The sequence below is a fragment of the Delphinus delphis genome, chromosome 7 (assembly GCF_949987515.2).
Source record: "Delphinus delphis chromosome 7, mDelDel1.2, whole genome shotgun sequence".
Taxonomy (NCBI): Eukaryota; Metazoa; Chordata; class Mammalia; order Artiodactyla; family Delphinidae; genus Delphinus; species Delphinus delphis.
In genome coordinates this window covers 2,084,697-2,104,722 of record NC_082689.1, presented here as the reverse complement: position 1 = coordinate 2,104,722, position 20,026 = coordinate 2,084,697, and the positions used below count along the sequence as shown (strand labels likewise).

Here is a 20,026-nt window from a genome sequence, read left to right as displayed (position 1 = left end):
GACAAAGGACTTGGCTCTGTAACATATACGTAACTCCTACAAGTCAGTACAAGAAAGATCAAAGAAAAATGGCAAAAAGGACAAGTAGGCTTTTCACAGAAGAAGGGCTCTTAGTGGCTGAAAAAAAATAGGTTAAAATGCAGGACCCCATCAGTAATGCAGGAGAGGCAATCAGACCACCGTGAAATGGGAGACGGACATCCACCCCATTCTGGAGCCATCAAGTGTCGGAAAGGCTACAGATGAGGATGGACTTTCTGGAAACTCATCAGCTTTCTCTTATAATGCTGAAACTTGGTCCTATGACCCACTCCCAGGCATACCCACGCTTGAAAAATGCCAGCCTGTGTGTACCAAGAGAATAATAGTGCAAGAACTGTCATTACAGCACTACTAACTGGAAACAGCCCAGAGAGCCGTCAACAGGTCAGCTGCAGGATATTAAGAGTGTGTAAGTGTATTTAGCAGCGAAAATGAATGATTTACAGCTAACAAAGAAATGATGTCATGAGTCTTGGAAACAATACTGAATTTTTTAAAAAAAAAGCAAGCGGCAGAAGACTGCATCTGTATGATGACACTTTAAAAATCTCAGAAAAAGTAAACCTAAACAGGATGCTGTCTAAGGAAGCAGACATATATGGCAAAGTCGTTTCTAAAAGAAAGTAAGTTAAAAAAAAAAACTCAACTGCATCCCTAAATAAATAAATAAATGAAAGCAAGTCAGTGACAAACACAAAACTGAGAACAGGTTTCTGCTAGTGGCGAATGGCCGACTGCACATCCCGGCACTCATTACTGGGCCTGGGAGGAAAAGGGCCGCGTGTGTGTGGTTGGCAATGGGGGTGCCCCCTTGGGGGAGATGAGCCCAGTGGAAACCAGCCCAAGACAACGTCTCTCTCCACTTTTCACCACGTGTGATCATAAAGGACCCAACGACAGTCCGCAATTCTATCGCCCTGACTTCTTAGGAACAGAGGGCGTTCAGCAGGCCCGTTTCCACAATGGTCACCAGGATTCCTAGCTGGAAGGAGGCTGGGCCAAGGGGCTGGAACCTCCCCAGTGGAAACCAACCCTTGTTCGCGGAGTCTTGGAAGGAGGCACAAGACAGGGCACATTCCTTTAATGCCTTATGTTGCACTAACCCCATCACAGAACCTTTAAATCACATTCCACAAGTACCGAACCTCCTTTATAAAATACTTAAATACATCCTCAAGAAAAGGGGCAGGCGTTGGCTGTTAAGATATATTTATACATTTCTTAAAAGGAGGAGATGAAAAAATCGTAACCGCTACATAATTAGGAATTAGAAACACGACTGCGTGATGAAACCCTCTAGCTTTAATCCCCTAAAACCACTTGCTCCCAAAATAATTCATTAAAATTCCACTTTACATTGACCTACTCAAAACGAATTTTAAGTGGAAATTCTTGACGGAAGGAAATATACTGTTTCTTCCATCTTTTTTTAATGGTATAAACACGGAATTGGTGCCCTCACGATACAGAATCACTAAGGAGCACGAGATCCGGCTTCCTGGAAGCCGGAAATAATTAAGGAAAGCTCTGTCCTCCCCGAGGGCCCGGCCTTGCTGCTTCTCCCAGAGGGCTCAAAGTCCCTTTTCCAAGAGTGACAGCCCCCGGGGACCGTCCAGGGGCCCCGACAATCCCCCCCAGTGGGTGTGCAGTGAAGATGAATAAGGAAACCGAGAGCACTGAGTCTTCACACGAAAGAAACCGCAAGGCTATCGCTGTCTGCATTTGCTGAACTTGGACGACGGGCTCACGGCCAGCTCCTGGAGACTCCAGTCCTGTGGCTCCGTCTGAAGGAAGGGCTGGGTCTCTAACCCCAGTCACTCAGCAGCTAAAGCTACAAAAACAGCTTTCAATCCAGGCAGGGACTTCTGCCCCTTGGCGTTTATTGAGCTGTGGGACGCTCCTCGGCCCCTGACACATTCCCCAGAATCTGGCATCTTAAAACATCTTCGAGGACTTTTCTTTCAAATACAAGCAAAGGAAACCCCCCCGAACAAGCAGGCAGAAGGTGGTGACAGCGAGCATCGCGGACTGGCCCTGTGGGGAGCAGGTACGTTCTCTGTGGCACCAGATTCAGGGTGAAGATAAAACGCGGTCCCTTCCCCTCAGCACGGGATTTCATCACATCGTTGCACAGGGTCTAGGGTCCTTTTAAACAACATCTCCTTTGCAGATGAAACGTGCTCGTGAAGACTTCGAAAGTTCCTCCAGGGACCAGTGAGGACGTGGGGAGACAGCTTTTCATTGTTTCGTGGATGTTTTAACTTTGAAGCCCAGCAACAAGTGTGTTCAAAAAGAAATGGATGAAAGTGATTGTGAACTGGGGTGTTTAAACTTTCTGGAGTGTTATGTGGAGTCCAATTAATCTTCAACTTAAACTGTGAAAGTACAAATTTAAAGGGTCTCTACACTCACCACCTCCTGGCTCAGCTGAGGCTGGGGTTCATTCTCGACATTCAAAGAGCTGCATGTTGTGAAGGACACAGCCTGACGGCGCCCAACCCACCCCCTCCCTCCGAAACTTCCACCCCAGGGACAAGCAAAAAGACATCAATCTTTCCCCCAAGCCCCGTCCCTCAAGGAGACCACAGCCATAGGGTTCTTGAAGCTGGGAAGGGACCTGGCTGACCAGGGACTTCTGAGGCTGGGGAAGGTCAGGGTCCAGTCACCTCTGGCCACCACAGCCCGCCCGCCACACACGGGGACTGTTGCTTACCACCCCCCAGAGAAGCTCCCCGCTGAGGGCAGGAGCTGGGTGCCGGCCTAAAACGGGGCACTCCAAGCTGATTCACCGAGGGTTGGCGCGGGGGCCAGGCAGGGACCCGCAGGAAGGAGTTGAGAGGGTGCTGTCCGGGTAAAAGGATCAGGCCAAGACGAAGGACAGCAGGTCTCGGCTTCTGAGACACTAGGAAACGGCGAGGCCCTGCCCATCAGCTGGGCAGGGAGGCAGCCAGTCCATCAGCCCTGCTGGCTTGTGGGAGACTCACCGTGAGCTGTGGGCCAGCCCTGAACGTGAAGACAGAGCAGCCAACCAAAACAAGGCTCCACAAGCCTTCCCGTGCTCACCGTCTGCTGCCCCTCACCCGCCCCCGAGAAGGCAGGAGCGTTCACGTGGCTCCCTGTGGCCCCCCAGAACCCAGAGCAGTGCCAGGAAGAGGGAGGTGGCCGTGAGCCTGGGGGGGTGACCGGGGCGAGGGAGGGCCTGGCCCTGCTCACCAGCCCCCGAGCCGTACAAGGACTTCCTGCCAAGCTGGGGCCGGGCGCGGGAGGGGCCCATGGCCACTGCATCACAGACAGATGCCGCTCACCTGGCCCAGACGCTGCGGACTCAGCCAGGGGGAGTTTAGAAAGAACACATGCTACTGGAAAATCCAAGTCGACAGTACCGGCCAAGCGCAAGCATGTGAGAAAGCACAAGGTGAGAATGAGGGGCCAGCCACCCGCTGCCTGCTCTCTGAAGCTGGCTACCGGATCAACCCCACCCAGGGGCCCAACTCTCCGGAAGAAGGTCCCCCTCAGGCAAGCCCCCTGCTGCAGCTGCAGCCGCTGGGTCCTGGAGACCATCTATTTCTCCTCCGAAGAGCCAGGACAAGACAAGAGCCCCAGACCAGCCCGGCCAACCAAAGCAGGAAGAGAGCCCCGACCGGCCGGCCAGCTGACCGGACCAGCGTCCTCCTACAGCGCTCTCACCGAGGGGCCACACTGCAGCTGCCCCGGCTCAGCAATGGCGGTCAGAGTCCCTAAATCTTAGCTCATCAGAAGCCACCGTGAATAAACAAGAGTGGAGCAGCCTCTCTGGAAGGCAATTTGGGGATGTGCATGAAAATCCCTAAATAAATATTTACACCCTTGACTCCACTCATAAAAAGTATGATCTGTCCACAGCAGGCACCCAAATTTATTTTAAATACATAATCCTAATTGTTCACACGGTCAAATGCATAAACTCTTAGTACTTACACATACTCCTGATTATGTTCTGTATAGTTTATGCATTTCGGTTAGGACCACATGACGCACAGTTCCACCTTCGCGGTCATGCGAACACTTCCCACATCACTGAATACAGAAATACACATATATGTTTATGTTTATATTTATATATACACACATGTACATATATATGTAATATTTATACTGAAAATTCCGTTCAAGAACAAAAATGGAATGTTCTCATTGACTTTCCTAGAGGAGAAAAGAAAAAAGGGAAACGTTTCCAAAACACGTGGCTCTAAATGATTAGACTGTACTCACACCGCCCTGAGAATAAACAGTACTGATGACGTGGCACTTGCTGAGCGCTTACACCTGCGCATCCCGGGCGCCTGGACAGGGCAGTGCCAGGCTGCCCCGGTCGAGGTGCTCTGACGCCCACACGTGCTGCGCCCCCCGCTCACCGCTAATCAAGCCTTCTGAAGATGAAGGCTCCCTTAGTCTGGTTCTTAAATTTGATGGGTCTCCTCAGCAGGGGCAGAGCCTGCACGTGAAGCCAGGTCTGTCTGGGCACCTACATCCTCAACAATTTCTAAATGTCACCATCCCTGGTTTGGCAGAAGAGGAGTAAGCAGCAAGACTTGTTTAAACAGGGGCTCCATTTCAGGCCGTTTTCCCCTAGCCCTGGCACGTCATCCCCGTGAGGGGGTCATTGAAACCTCTCCTCATAAAAATGGAACCCCTCGGCCACCTTGAGGACTTGGGGGCAACCACCAGACAACCCCGAGGCCGTGGCAGAGACCAGGCACATCCTCACCCAAGGTCACTGGCCTCAGAGCGGGGACGGGAACACATCTGTGTGGCCCTGGAGGTCGAGACCAGCCCAGTACTGGCAGGTGGAGGGTTCCTAGCAGCCGACAGCATCACTGCGAAGAGCAAGGGGTCCTGCCCTCCCCTCAGTGAGGACCAAAATGATGCGATCTTTAGACTCTATTGGTAGAAACCTTAGGCTGAGCTTAAAATTCCTTACATTTTAAAAGGAAAGTCATAAAACAAACCAAGATGTGGGAGAAGAAACTTAATGTATTCATTTTCTCAGCCTTCTTAGTGGTCAACAATTACCATTTTAAGGTTAAGAAATCAGTAAATGATAGGTAGTAAGCATATTATTATATGTTATAAAGAGAATCACCTGAACTAAGAATAACACTGTAACTAACAAAATCAGAAAGCGAGCAAGAGCAAAGAGGCCAGAGATCCTGCAGTTTGCTAATGATCTGAGCTCTCATGAGGGACTCACAAACACTGCCAAAAGTTGCCATATCAAGAAGCAGCCATAGAGCTAAATATATGGGCTTATAAACGGTCCCGGAGTAAGATGTGGAAAGAGGACACAGCCTCCCAAGTGACCAAAAGGACAACACAACTACTGACACTAAACCAAAGAAAAGGCCGGAAAACCCACAAACAAGAAGCCCAGAGCCAGAAGCGCTGAATACAGAAAACAGAACATAAAAACTGGATGAAAAGCTTAGAACTAAATACATCTGTTGTGTCACCAAATGTAAACGGGATCTGTTCACACAAAGGTGATCAGATTAGGTAAAAAACAAAACGGAACGATTACTGTCTACATAGAAAGCAACCAGAACACAACGGGCAAACAGTAACCGAAAGAAATCTGAGGTCAAACTATCAGTATCACAAAGATTAAATCTAAAGCAAATGCTACACAAGATAAGGGCCATTTCACATGTATAAGGTACGCAATTCACCTTAGATAAGAGCGTCCTGGAGATGCGTGCTTTCTAATAAAAGACAACACAGAGAATGCAGAGAAATAAGAAGAAAGGGACAGAAACACAGAACTAGCCGGTGATTTGAACTTGCTGTGGTACACTTGACAACAGTGTCATGCGAGGATTTAAAAAATATGACGAACGCTTCAGCTAAGCTACACTTCAAATGCTGCACAATGAACGAATTTATGCTTTCTTTTTCAGACTCCCCCCCAAAACATTCACGAAAATCAATGCCACATAAACACAGAAAGTTTCCAAATACATACACAAATACCCAGCATACAGGCCACAATCCCTGAGCACACGGCAACAGAGTCAGAAATGAATAAAACCAGAAGAAAAACAGAAGTCCAACTACAGGAAAACAGAACACCTTTCTCCTGAATACTCCAAATCCAAAATGAAAGTGAAGAACCTTTATGAAGATGATGAGCACATCACCTACTGAAAAGTTCAGAAACTGCTTACAGTGAGCTCAGAGACTTAATCCATAGTCTTGTGCACTTAAGTAATTTTTTTAAAAAGGAACTGAAACAAATAAATTAAGTATTAGACTCCAAGAGTTAGAAAAAGAACTCAAAAATTAAGCCATATGTTGTTCAAGAAAAAAGAGGAAGAAGATAATAAAGCTTAAAAAAATTAAAGGAGTTACTGAGTCAGGAAACAGGAAATCCATGGAATGGCTAAAACCCGCCATGGAACGAAGTTTGCCTGTGCTTCCTGGGGGCAAAAACACAGGGATGACAGTTGAAGGAAGCTTCACAAACAAAACGAGAAAAACCCTTCCGTTATGAAAATCTTCAAAGACACACAAAATCAGAGAGGGCTATCGCGAACACCCTCGTATACAGCTTTAACAAGTAATCAAGATTCTGTTTCATCTATTAACATCCATTTTGGGGAGGTAACTGCATGGAATAAAATATCTCAACTTTAAACTGATAAAAGATGGCAAAGAATGAGTCATTTTTTTAAAAAACAGATTTTTCTCCTTAACATTACGAAGCGAAAAAGTAAGTATAGATTCACAGGACGTTGCAAAGCTAGCACGGAGCGGGCCCCAAGCATCCTTCAAGCGGGCTCACGTCCAGCTGCATTTCAGTGTGAGCTGAGAGCAGGACACGGGAATACTTGGAACTGAACAACAGCCATTTCCATACACTGTTAGGACTGCTTGAAATGTACGATCAACTCAAAACTCTTATTTTCGGCCAAACTTCACTGGTGGAGAGCCGCCTCTATACCGCCCACCAACTTGGTTTGATTCTCTTCTGGCGCGTGTTTTTCCAAAGGTCCTATTAAATGACAAGCTGAAACTACTGAAGTTGTTATGAGCTTGGAAGAGACAGAGCTTTCCTTAACAGGTCCCTTAAATGGCTTTTTCTCCAGAGTAATAAATACACTGTAACAACAATGCAGAAAGCGTTCCAGACCCGAGTCTACAGAAAATAAAGTGACTTAGATGTAAACGTGGCCCTACACGTGCAGCCCTCCAGGGCCCCAACGACCCCTCCTCTCCCGGGTGGTTCTAAGAGGACCCGTAATTCTGGTTCAGGAACACATCCATCATGTCGCTGCAATTTTCCTGGCTTTCCTGAAGCCCGTGATGTTCTTTTCACGGAATCTGGTACGCATAACGGGGCAGGCCATCTGCACTCCTGTGCTCTGTGATTTCAGATGAAGCCAAGTGTTAGATCCCCCCCCCACTCCCTATTTCAGAACTTCTCCTTAAAGCTCTTTGGAAAATCCTTGGACTGTTTCTAATTTGTTCTGTATCCCCCAAGAAGAGAAACTGTCTTTGGGAAATATTTGCAAGCTCCAATGGAGCAAGAGCTGTAAATAAAAGCCTGGCGTGCAGTTGGGAACTTGGCTTTCGAGAAGCGCACAAATGTGCTTCCGGGAAACTGTAAATAGAAGCGGGCCTGCCCGGTGCAAAACACGGGGCGATGCGCTGTAAGTGCTCACGTACGGAGGCAGCCACCAAAGACAAACGCGCGCTGGAAAAAGCGCTGGGCGGAGCAGTCCGTCTGAGACTCTGCAGCGTGATTTTATAAACGGGTGTTACTGAGAACTCTAAGATCATACAACTACAATGCAAAGGCAGCAAAACAGAAACAACAGCAGAATACCCAAGGTCTCATCATTGAGCACCTATTAAAAGCACACCCCCCGGCATTATCTCCTTTGGCCCCCGTGACCCCACGCTGGGGCCCCAGTGGTGACAGGATACACAGATGGGGGACCCAGGCTGCAGAGCTGTCGGCACCTCGCCCAGGTCGCTCAGACAGTAACTGCACACCTGGGTTCAATCCGGTCGCACCGCCGCAGCCCCTGCACACCTCCACAACCTGCCCACACCTTGGGCCCGGGCTGTGCTCGCCCCAGCAGAACTCACAAGTTACTCTCTGAAAGCCATTTTGCTTACCCTAAGCCCCATGGCTAAAAGCACATTATCTGAAAGTTAAAAATAGTTCCAGTGGTCCAGGAAGGCCACAGATCGCCTTTGCAATCGTCCTTGCCGTTTCAGTTACGCAAGGTCGAGTTTACATGATACGAGGAAGAAAGCATTTCAGAATTTCCGTCTTAGCAACCTCCAGACGTTTGGTTATGTAGTTCACCTAACAGCTGGGCTGCAGTAGGAGCCAATATTACTTAATAGTAACAGCTGAAATATTTAAAAATAGAAGGTGTTTCTTCCACTTGGCAGAAGGAGGGGAGAGGGCAGCAGAGGGCCGCCTGAAGCAGGGCTGCGTTTCTGAAGGTGAGCATCCCCCCCGGGGGTTTCTGGAAACCAATGTGCCCAACGAGGAATGCAGCATCCTTTCAGGGCTCTGTGGGCCATGGGGGGCAGGAAGGAGGTCAGGTTCAGACTGTAGTGTGTAGAAGGAATACCTGGGATGCTCGTCAAAAAGTCAGGCACTTAACGAACGTGCAGGGAGGCTGGGAAAGTGACTTAGCCTCTGCAGCTACTACCGCCGGTCATGGACGGAGGGCCAGCAGCGCCAGGCAAGCTCCCCGTTACCATCGCTACCGCCATGACTACCGCCAGCACCAGCGAGCCAGTGCGGGGCCCCAAGCTCTGCTACGGAAGGCGGTGGGTGGCCTGTTCCACAACGTGGACCCTCACTCACCTCACCCCGGAGCAGGCGCTCCCGGTTAGGAGAAGTCCACCCAGCAAGCATGACGTGGGGAGAAATGCACTGGTACCTCTAAGAGATCATGGCCTGTAGGACAACATTATAAACAATGTCCAGGACACAGACGGTGCAGGGAGAACCACGCCCTCGGGAGACTTCATTTCCACACTGTCTCGATGCCAACGACTCAAGATTCTCAAAGATGCTCAGCTCCAGCCCCAGTCCCCTCCCGCGCTGGGGCTCAGAGTCCCTTTTCAACACGCCCATGTCCCACACCAGCCCTCACCCTCGCCCATGGGCAGTTCGTGTTCCCCACCTCAATTCACAGCAACTCTGCCATCCAGACGCTCAAAGACGAAACCCTGTGGGACCTGGGACCCTTTGCTGCACTGCTGGCACCTGGACACACCTCTCCCTGAGCCACAAAATACAAAAAAAACTATATGGGACTAAAAATAACGGCATGCCTGCGCAGTTGGGGCAAATCATGGACAAAAAGATACAGAAGACCAAAAAACCCAGCCGTCACTTCTGAACAGCCAGGAGCAAAAGCTGGGTACTGGGCAGGCCCCCTGCACACACCATCACCAAAGGGGTGGGCAGACCACCTAAGCCACACCTCCCGCCCGACCCCATATAAGGAACCAGCTCACGCCCCCTCCCCCCAGGGAGCGAGCAAGGGGAACTTACTTGTTTTCTCTCCCCGCCTGCTGCAGCAGGGGCCCCAGTAAAGCCTGGCCTGAATTTCTCGTCCAGCCTCCAGTCAATTTCTATTGATTGCGGAGGGCCGCGAGCCCTGGTCAGTGTCACCTGTTACTGTCTGCTCCTCTGCACCCCTCCCAGCTCACCTGCCACCTCAGGAAATCCCGCTTACTTCTAAACAGCTCTAGACTCGGAGCAGTTTCAGCCCGCCCACTGTGTCCACGCCAACTCACTGTCTTTACTGGTCGTCTTCTGCTCCCTCCACTCTGATCTGAGCTCCACAAACACAGGGATCTTTGCTTTATTCATAAACACATGTATCCCAAGTGCCAAGGGAGGTGATGGGCACCTAGAAGGGCTGATCCCTACGAAAGAGTGGGCGAGTGAGCCCAAAGCCTGCCTTGACAGGGAGGCCTTCCCTGACCACTTCATTTAAAACTGCAGAAAGCCATCTCACAAGAACTCAGCTGCCCTTAACGGCTTCTTCCTGGCCGCAGCATGGAGCACCTTCTAGCATCGTCTGGCGTTCCACACCATCTCCTGCCACCAGGCTGGATTTAATGAGCATATTTAGAATCCTGCGCCTGACAACCAGCGGATACAACTCTTCTAAAGCACATACTGAAGAGTCATCAACACGGGCCATAAGGCAAGTCTCAAACAAGTTCAAAGGCTCAGTAATCTCTAACCATAACACAGTATATTAGAAATCAATAACAAAAAGATTACTTGAAAAAGTCTGTACTTCCAGATGAAAAACACTTCTAAATATCTCATTTTTTCAAAGGAAAAAGAATCATCAAACAAATTTTCAAGAGGCTACAAATTAACTACTGTAAACTACAACTTGAATACTACAAATAGAAGTTACCAAAGCATTTCCATTTGTCTCCAGAGAGAACCACAGAACCTTAAATGCTTACAGCAAGAGGAGGAAAGGCTAAAAATTAACGTGCTAAATGTGCAACCTAAGAATTTAGTACAAGAATATCCACATAAACCCCTCCACCAAAAAAAGCAGAATGGAAATAAGAACAGGAATGAAAGGAGGAGAAAATAAATGTACACGAGTATCACCAGAGGCAGAGAAGCTGGTTCTTTGAAAGATGACTGAAACAGACAAAGCTGGACCAGACTGACAGCGTGTCCCCGGCTCCGACGACACCAGGTCTGCGTGTACCCTGTCCCGCTAGAAACACAGGCGGTGGGTGGAGGGCAGGCTTGCTCAGGGAAAGACGGACACGGCCAGCTGCTGGACACCGCAGCCTCCCCACCCCTCCGCAGGATTCCCAGGCTGACCATACACAGCGTGCTCAGTGGGCACCGGTGGGACCGAAAGGAGGACCAGCCCCCTCCCCTTGGGCTCCCGACTCAACCAGCAATACTCCCTCTGCTTCTCCCCGTCTGCCCCGACCAGGCACCACTGCCCAAGGACACCTGGTCAGACCCCAGCCCCACCATGGCGCTTGGGAGCCAGCCTGCCAGGGACACAGAGGACCAGGGCTTGGGTCTAACGGCTGCTGGACGGTACGAGCTGCTGTGAGGTTTCTCCTTAAACGACCACACTTTACCCTCCTAGGGGGCAGGCTGCTGGCAGGGCTGAATGATACAGCATGTTAAGTGTGACCACTTTCCCAGAAACAATAACAGCCACGGACAAGAGTTAACAAGAGTTGTCTTCCTGACCCTGTGGAGACACAGTTAAGCACTTCTAGACACATTTAAGGGGTTCCCAGACTCTGGATATATCTCATTCACACCGCGTAGCCCTGAAGTACAGAACACAAAACCTGGTAATAAAGAGACAAAAAGATAAAAAGTGCTTTGCCCGCAAATGATGCGCTCACGCATCCAGACCTTCCTGGCATCAGTGATGCTTCCAATGCACAAACAGCAAAACTCCGAGTTGGAAAAATACTGTATCTTCCGCCTAAAAAGCACTTTCAAATACACCATGAGGACATTAAGGTTTAATGCTCTATTTTCTGTATCAACACATATCTTAGCGTCACCACTGCCGGTACCACACCTATTCCTATAAGATGGAGAAACGGGGAGTCGCCGACCTCATCCCGTTGGGCTCGTGCGGACGTGTGGCCAGCTTCAGGCGCAACTGAGCACGCGAGACACCTCCCAGCCAGCCTCCGAGGGCCCGCTACGCCGTGACCGGTAAATGTTTGCTTCTCGTGGTTCCTGTTCCCTCCCCTTCAGGCCCCACAGCAAGCTCCTTCTAACTCTCCGCGTCTATGGCAACAATCACAAAACAAACTTAATGGGGTGCGACAGCTGGCGATAAACATAAATAACCAAACAATCTAATTCCCACCCTGGCTGGGAAGGCCTTCATCTTCCTCCCTCAAGTGCTGAGGCTACCGAAAGGACACAGCTGGGGAACCAGGAGGATCCTGAAAGGACACAGCTGGGGAACCCGCCATGCGGGGCAGAGTGGGCCTTGGTCGGGTGCCAGGGGTGAGCTCGGCCAGCCAGCCCGTTACGGGGCACCTGAGAGGCACAGGCGGGGCATTTCTGGTGGAAGATGGCAGACCAAACACCATCATTTATCCCCACTCCTCCAGAGCCCACTAAAAAAAATCACCAACACAACTGCAGATAAAAGGCAAATGAGAGAGAACCAAGTCCTACGAGAAAAAACATGGGTGAATAAGGGGCACCTGCCTCACCAGACGTAAGAAACCGAATCAAAGCACCCCGAGGCTCAGGAGTGGCCGCACCAGGACCCCCGACGCAGGAGACGGACCTGTTCCGGGAGCACAGAGGTCCCCAGACCCCTGCGCACCCCACAGAGCAGGAGACTCATCTTCCGGGAAGGGCGAGGGTGCTACAGTGACAGCGCTGCTCGCCGGCTGCGGGTGGCCTGGGTCACGCCTCCCAGCGGGGTGACCAGCCCCACGGAAGACGTGTCAGAGCAGGGCACGGAGCCCCGGCTGCCAGCACCCCCGAACCCCCGAGGGTCCCCAGCCTCTGGTGCTCTGTCCTAAACATGAGTGGACAGGCCAGGAAAACCGTCACCATGGAAGGCAGAGCCCAGGCGGACAGACAACGGCACCTGGGTAGCAACCCGCTGCTCAGGAAGAAGGGCAGCCCCACTGCCCAGACGGCCCTCAGGGTGGAAGGCAGGCCTCGGGCAGACAAGGGAACCGGGCCTCGGTGTCCGGAGGGAAAGCTGTTTCCAAACCCATAATCGCACCCCCTGGTTTGGTGAGATTTGAGTGAACGTAACAGGGAAACACAAGGAAGAAGAAGAAAAGAGAAAGTAGGAAAAGAGAAAAGCAACAGAGACAGAGCCCAGCCGGTCCCTCCGGCTCCTGGCGCATTCGGAGCGGACAGCTCCATGGAAGCCCAGACGACGCAGACCATGGAACAGGCGCAGCTCTGTGCCCCGACGGGCTCGCAGCTGCAGGAACCCACACAGCTCCCAGCCTCGGGGCCCTTGCGACCGGCTGTTAGGGCCAAAGGCAGTGAGTGACAGCGGGACGAACGAGGGACGGGGCTGGATTTACGGTACGTGACGCAGACACGCGAGGAGGGCTTGGCTCGCTGTCCTCTGCAAACACCATCGAGAGGCACAGGACCCAAAACCTGGTCCCGTTAAGAACTACCGGGGGGGATGATCCATTTCCTAGTGGGTAAATTCCACCGCCAGTGAAGTTATCAGACTCGAGAGGCAGAGGCCTCTGAGGGGAGCGGGCCGGCGCCGAGGCCTGAGTTCCGAAGCTACAGCCTCTGTCCCTCTCTCTCTGGAGCTCGGTCCCCAGGCAGAAGGGTGGTTCCTGGGAGCACTTCCTCAGCCCTGGGTCCTGAGGGCCGGCGCCGCCACTCTGGTTGAACTGCTGAGGTTCTCGTGGCCACAAATCAAACCCACACGTGCACCCGCACAGCCGTCGGCAGAGAGGCGGGGCCTGCCAGCTCGTCCGCGGCGACGGGAGTCCTCTCTCCGTGGGCCAGGCCCACGTGCCAGGCTCAGCATTAAAGATGGATACGTCAGCATTAAACATTGAGTAGGTCCGGGAGCTCGATGTAGCGAAAAAGCAGGCAGGCTTCTAACCTGATGATACACAGCACTCAGAGAAAAGCCTGAGCAGATGTGGGTCCTCGTTCTCAACATGACGCCAAGCATTTTTGTTGTTAGGCTTCTCTACACCGGCTGGTTTTGCTTCGTTTTAAACAGCAGTCCTAGGGGCCATCACAAAGGCCTTTGGGCTGGTTGGGGGCGGCAGTCACGCTGGAGGGATCAGCAGAGCCGGGGCGGTGGGCGGGCAGACCACAGGGTACCAGAGAGGCGGAGCGCGGTGAAACAGAAGAGGGACAGACAGCATCGCGGGGCCTCCCGTGTGCCAGATGCCCGCCTGCTTCCCGGGCGCCCGATGCCTCTGCCAGGCCGAGCAGCCACATGGCGCCAGACAGGCAGCCCGGGCTCCGAGGAAGCGCCACACGGCCGAGGGGAGGCAGGTCCTGCTGCCCGGCCCCCAGGCCTCGCGGTAGCTCTGCTGGGCCCAGCCCTGCCCCTGCCCTCACTTCTCCTAACACGGAGCCCCGAGTGGGGGCGCAGGGATGGAGCTCTCGGCAACGGGGTGAGGAGGAGAAGGAACAGGACAAAAAGACATCCTGCGTCTGTACCACGTGCGATGCTGCCCCTGGCTGGCACGGCGGCGTTCCCAGACAGAGGCACTGCCCACGGGCGCTCACCAATCTGGTGGGAGAGGGGACAGGTGTAGGGGCTGGGAGCGAAGCAAGTGGCCAGAGAGAAAACGGGGAGGCTCTGAAGACTCCCAGGAGGACAGCCCGGGAGACCAGGAGGGGCTGGGGAAGGGCAGCCTTGGGAATTCTGCGTGGTGATGGGGAACCTGGAACCTGGGGATGGATCCCTGGGTGTGACACCTGGGGAACAAGGCGGTGACACAGGAGAACAGTGCAGGACGGCGCCCCCTGGTCCAGAACCACTCTTGGCTGTAAATCTACCTGTTCCCCCAGGCGACCCTGAGGCGTTTCCAAACAGCTCATAGATGCACGCAGCAAGGCAGGGCCTCCACGGCCGGGGCCGTGATGACACTCGGGCTCTGAAGCCACGTGGGCTACAGACGCTGAAACCTGGCCTTTACGTCATGACGACTCACCAGGCCCGCACATGAACTTGAAGGAGGGAAGTGGATAAATTCTCAACCTTTGTTTAAACTAAGCAAACAAACTATAGGAATCCTTTTCTAATTTTTCAAACTGTTGGAATTTACTTTATGTCTCTGTGTTCTATATTTTCATTTTCCTCCACAAATTAAAACAAGCTCATAGGAAAAGCAAGGCAGGCAACCGCTTTGGCTCGAGCACGTGCTCTGTGCCCCACTGCGCGCCTGCCCGCTCTCTGCTGCAGCCAGAGGGCAGCCGGCCTGCGGGCCAGCGGGGAGCTGTCACCCAGCGATGGGCCCCTGGCCTGCAGAGAAGAGCCATGTGCGGCGTCGGGCCTGGCCCCAGAACGAGGAGACCGAGGTCCGCTCCCCTCCTGCTGTGCAGCAGGCGGCAGCCTTAGGGGCCCCAAAGGTGGCCCACGGCGCTTTACCGTGCTACACCTCAACCCCAGAAACCCAGCTTTGCGTGAAAAGCACACAGAGGAGGATCCGGTGAGAAGTAGGACAGGTAAGGTTTTACGGGGGATTTACGACCACCGTGATGAACGCTTCCTGTGCCATGAAGGGGCGTCTGCAGCCTCCCCGAGGTCACGTGTGTCCTCACGCTGGCGTCTGCTTCGCATTCTCTCTCGCCAAACCAAACCGAACAACAAGAACAACACGACATGCCCGGGAGGCGTGGTAAGTTTCAGGCACCAGCTAACCTCAGGTAGCTCCTGTTCCAAAATTCGAGGACGGTCAAGCCATTCAATAACCCCTTTGACAGTGCAGTGGTCAAATACTCTGTAAGATTTGGGAATCCGTGGCTAGAGCCAAACCTCACTTTTTAAAAATTAGTTTGGATAAGTTCTCTAGAGTCGGGGTAGTTTCTTCAAGTTTCCAGAATTTTCTTTTAAAAATTATACCCCTGTTATACAGCCTTGAAAGAAAACCTCGATAACTCTGACTGAAACCCATGTTTACGATGAGGGCGATGGAGCCCGTAGCAGAGGCTCCTCTCCAGTCAACACCCCATCCTTAAAGACCCGCTGGTCCAGAGGTCCCCAGCATTCTCCAAAGTGATCGTTTGCTCCAGCGGCACCCCTGGAGAGCAGAAATGGGTCCCTGCCCCGTAACTGACACGCCGGGTGACCCTGGGGAAGCGGCCCTGCCACTCGCCTCTGGCGGGGAACAGGCAGGAAGGGCGCGGGGCCCTGCAGCAGGCCACCACAGTGGGCGCCTCGACATGCCTCCCGCTGCCCCTCAGGGCTGCTTTCCTCCCCCTTCCTCCCGGGCACTGAGGCTTCTCCTCCAGCCGCTTCACTCCACCCAGGCGCTGAGCACCTACACTATCCAGCTCCGAGGGAGCTCAACTTCCAGGTCTGGAACCAGCATCCTACACACTCACTACAATGTCTCTTTTCTATACTAAACATGCCTTGCTTTTATAATCAGGGAAAAAGTATGTTACTTCCCAAAAAAGTCAAAGTGATTCAGAAATGAAGGACTGAAGTGTTTCTCAAGTCCGCTGGCACAGGCAAGTGTGTGATCTCTCTCCTAGAGGGCCACCTCTCACCTCTTCCTCTGACCTCAAGCCCCACCATCTCTCCCGACCGAACTCTGAGCTTCCAGGGAACCCTCCACGGCTCCCGCCACCCTGTCTGCGCCCCCAAGTCCCCACCCAGGAAGGAAAAGGACAACCTCCCAGGAAGGGTGAAATGGTGTACCCTCATTCATAACTTGTGACACTCCATTTAGCCCAAAAACAAAATGAAGAAATATGATGCACACACAGAACAAGAGTAATGAAGAAGTTGCAACTAAGTGGTAGGCAAATGGTTATGTTTTCTCTCTTTTATAACAGAACTATTTCACAGCGAAAAACTTTAAAACAAGAAAAAAAGAAACACAAAAAGAAGGGAAGGCTTGTTTGCATATAAAAAGGGGGAAGGTGGAGGAATCAGAATGAATCCAAAATAAAGAGCATTTTAGCCTGTTCCTTCTACAAGACAAACTTTTCTAGTAAGAGATATTCTTGTAGGAATTACCTCAAGTCTCAAGTCAAAATGGCCCCAAAATAGAAGGTATGAATAGTGCTTTTTTATTTGAAGTAAGACTTCACAAGGACTAACGTATTTAAAGAGAACCATTATCAGAAAGATGGTCGAGCATGCTGCCACGAATGGCCAGGAACAGACGAGACATGAGCAGAGATCCAGGAGAGGAGGGCCCCGTGGGCACTCCTCCACGCACAGCAAAAGCTGTACATTCAAAGGAACAAGCTCCCACGGTGAATGTCTGAGTGATTCCTGCAAATTATACGCATGGATCAGTTTGTTTTCGGACCGCCGAGAGTCAGAAGAGTACTTAAGAGTAAACTCAATGGTTGGAAAATGTGCAACAGCAAACTGGGATCGACAGAAAAATACATCTAAAAATGTTTCCACTCCCGTATCATAAAAATGTGGCTTTACAGAAATCGTTGTACTAATTTTCAAATTATTACGTAAGCTGAGATTCACATTTCTTTGTAGAACGTAATTTACAGTGGTTGGAATGACCAAAAATGGAGTGTAGAGAATGCCCTTCACTTCAGCAGCTTCTAAGGCTCAGCTCACGGAGAAGCCTCCGCAGCCGGCCTGGGGAGCGCAGCCCCGTGTACACCCCTCCTTCTGCTGCCGGCTGCTCACAGGCATCGCGCCCCCCCAGCAGAGTCACCCTGAAAACACTGACCCCCGATGACACCAGCAAGCACAGCCTCGTCCTCTGACTTTGACCAATGGAATCTGGAGGTGCAGTGTTACCGGCTCCAATCTCACCGGGGCCCCCTCCCCGATATGCCGTCTCTCAAGTGGGGCACTTCCCCCAAAAGAAGAGAAGGGGTGTAACAGACCCCAGGGGCTGTCCTAGCATCTGAACACCAGCACTGTCACAGCCACGTCCCATGCGTGTTCAGTACCCGCCCACAGGACATTAAGAGATGACGTTTCTCCAGGAACTACTAAAAATCAGACACGTAGACTTGATCTCTGTCAGAATCCTGCGGAGTCGGCATTACTATCCCATCGAGGAAACAAAACCGAGACACTCGGCGGCTTGCCTAGAGTCACACGGTCAGCGGGTCACCAGGATTCCAGGTCCCATCCGTCCAGGACTGCAGTCCATGGTCGGTCTGTACGTGGAGCCGGGAAGCCCATACGAAGTCTCAACCGGCAGGGTGCGCTTCTCAAGCCAGAAGACGAACTTGAAGCCCACCCACTTTCTGGTTCACTTGGAAACCACCTTTTCACAGTCTATCAAGCTACTGAAAAGCTTCTTCCTCCATCCCACACTGGGCGAGCACCAGGAAACTGTCTGAAAATGCCCAAGCTACACAAGGCACCGGCAAATGAACTCAAGAGAAAGGGAAATCAGCACTGCTTCCCTTGCTGGGGCCCAAATGAGAGAGAGCATCTTGGTCTTCAGCTGCTGTTTCCAAGCCCTCTCCCCTGCCCTGCCCCCAGCGTACTCGGTTAACAAGTACCCTGCTCCACGGGTGGGTGGAGGGTGAGGGAGAGGCGTGGGCACCGCTGCAGGAGGCCGGAGCGCCGCAGACAAACAACCCGAGCTTCGCGTCGGGGAGATGCCAAAAGCGATCCCTGGCAGGCTTCAGAGAATCTCTATGCGAAGAAAGAAATCTCTTCTCTGACACTTCCAGCCCTGCCTCAAGCTTTGGTTTCTTTTGAAGAGGATGGGGAAGGTGAGGCGATGGGTGGGTCAGCCGGGGGCTGGGGCAGAGGCAGGCATCTATGTGCCCCCCACCTCTGCCAGGCCTGCCCACGGAGAGAGAGAGCGGGCAGAGGGGGGACAGGAAGGCTGGGGTTCAGGAGGTGCCGCGAGGAACAAACCACAGACACGGAGGCCTCAGGACACAGCAAGCAAGGGGCCAGCAGTGTCGCCCTCAAAACACCGGCTTAAGAGCATATGTGGAACGCTGACAACGGTTCCCTTCCATACACCCTGGCCTTCAAGAGGCTCGTTTTAGTCTCAACAAGGCGAAGGAGCCCATGAAGAACGGCATCTGGGCTCTGAGTTGAAATCCTGGAGGACAGTAGGTGGAGGGTTAGTGTTGTACAAAAAGAAAAAGAAAAAGCTCCCACGGCCGTGTGGATTCGGAAAACACTGCCCACGGCATGGTATTTAGGAATATTGTATATGGAATGAGAGGTTTCTAATCACGGCTGATGCTTTTTCGTCAATTACACATGGAAAGCTGCTTAGGAGACATCACGGACTCACTCTCCCCCGAGGAGCCTGGGGCCCTGGACCCAGCGTGACCTGCCCTGCAGTGTCCCCAGCTCAAGCTCAGCGCTCTTCCCCCAGACTCTCGTACAGCTCAGGGCCTGGAGTTAGACCCAAAAGAAGCAGTTCTTACCTTTGGGAAGGACACACCCCATCGGAGCTCAAGACAGAAAAAAGGCCCTGCGTGTCTGTGCCACTTACTTAGGAAGCATTAAGCGAAGCCCACTACATTTCCAAAACCAGTGGCCTATTTTTACCCCAGGAAAGAGCAGCCAACTTCCGTGGACCTGAGACCCCACCCCTTTCTCTCCAGAGCCCCCCAGGACAGCGGAGACCCAAACACCCCTTCTGTGGCGCCTGGTGCGCAGCAGGGCTGGGCGTGCCGACTTACCCGAGCCGGGCATGTGGTTCACGCGGGCAGGGTTGAGCAGCTCCACCGGCTGGTCTCGGCCAGAAAGTCCATCTGGAGGACAGAGAAAGCATTTGGCTTCAGAAACTGCTCGCATCTCAATTAAAATACTTTACACTCCTGGCCTGCAAGGAGCACTTCCTTGCAAACAATGGAAGTGCACATGTCCTTCTCACTTTTAAAGGAGACCGGTGTCATTTTTATTTGCGGAGTCAGAAAATAAAAGACCCTTTGTCGAACATCCCAACCGGTCCCCATCTCGAAAATGGCAAACACCAATTCCTGGCCTGAGGGCGTCCGGCCGAGCTGCTGTGTTTTTACTTCTTTTCAGCAGCCACCTGATACCACTCAGCGTTTCTGCAGAGACCACAAGCAGTAAGATGAAGGCAGAAGAGTTACTCATCCTCTTCCCAGATATGGACCCGGGGCCCGAGGGCCACAGAGACACAGCCCCCGGAGGCTCCGGCGGCGAGGGCAGCCGTGGCTGTTGCCCGCTTGCGGGACAGTCAAGGAAACTAAGACAAACAAACCCGCTCTTAGGAAGACACTGGGCCAGGTTCTCACAATGGAAGGAATCGTTTCTTCCAGGTCCACCTTTCGATC

The 20,026-nt window shown here is 52.2% G+C and overlaps 1 protein-coding gene across 2 annotated transcripts in view; it reads right to left on the bottom strand.

Annotated features, from left to right (window-relative positions):
* Positions 1-20,026, bottom strand: part of HDAC4 (histone deacetylase 4) — a 284,834-nt gene that overhangs the window by 129,533 nt on the left and 135,275 nt on the right. For both annotated transcript variants that reach the window (XM_060015821.1, XM_060015822.1), the window contains exon 3: positions 19,406-19,477. In XM_060015821.1, the coding sequence (XP_059871804.1) occupies positions 19,406-19,477 (72 nt within the window). The remainder of the gene's footprint in view (positions 1-19,405; positions 19,478-20,026) is intronic.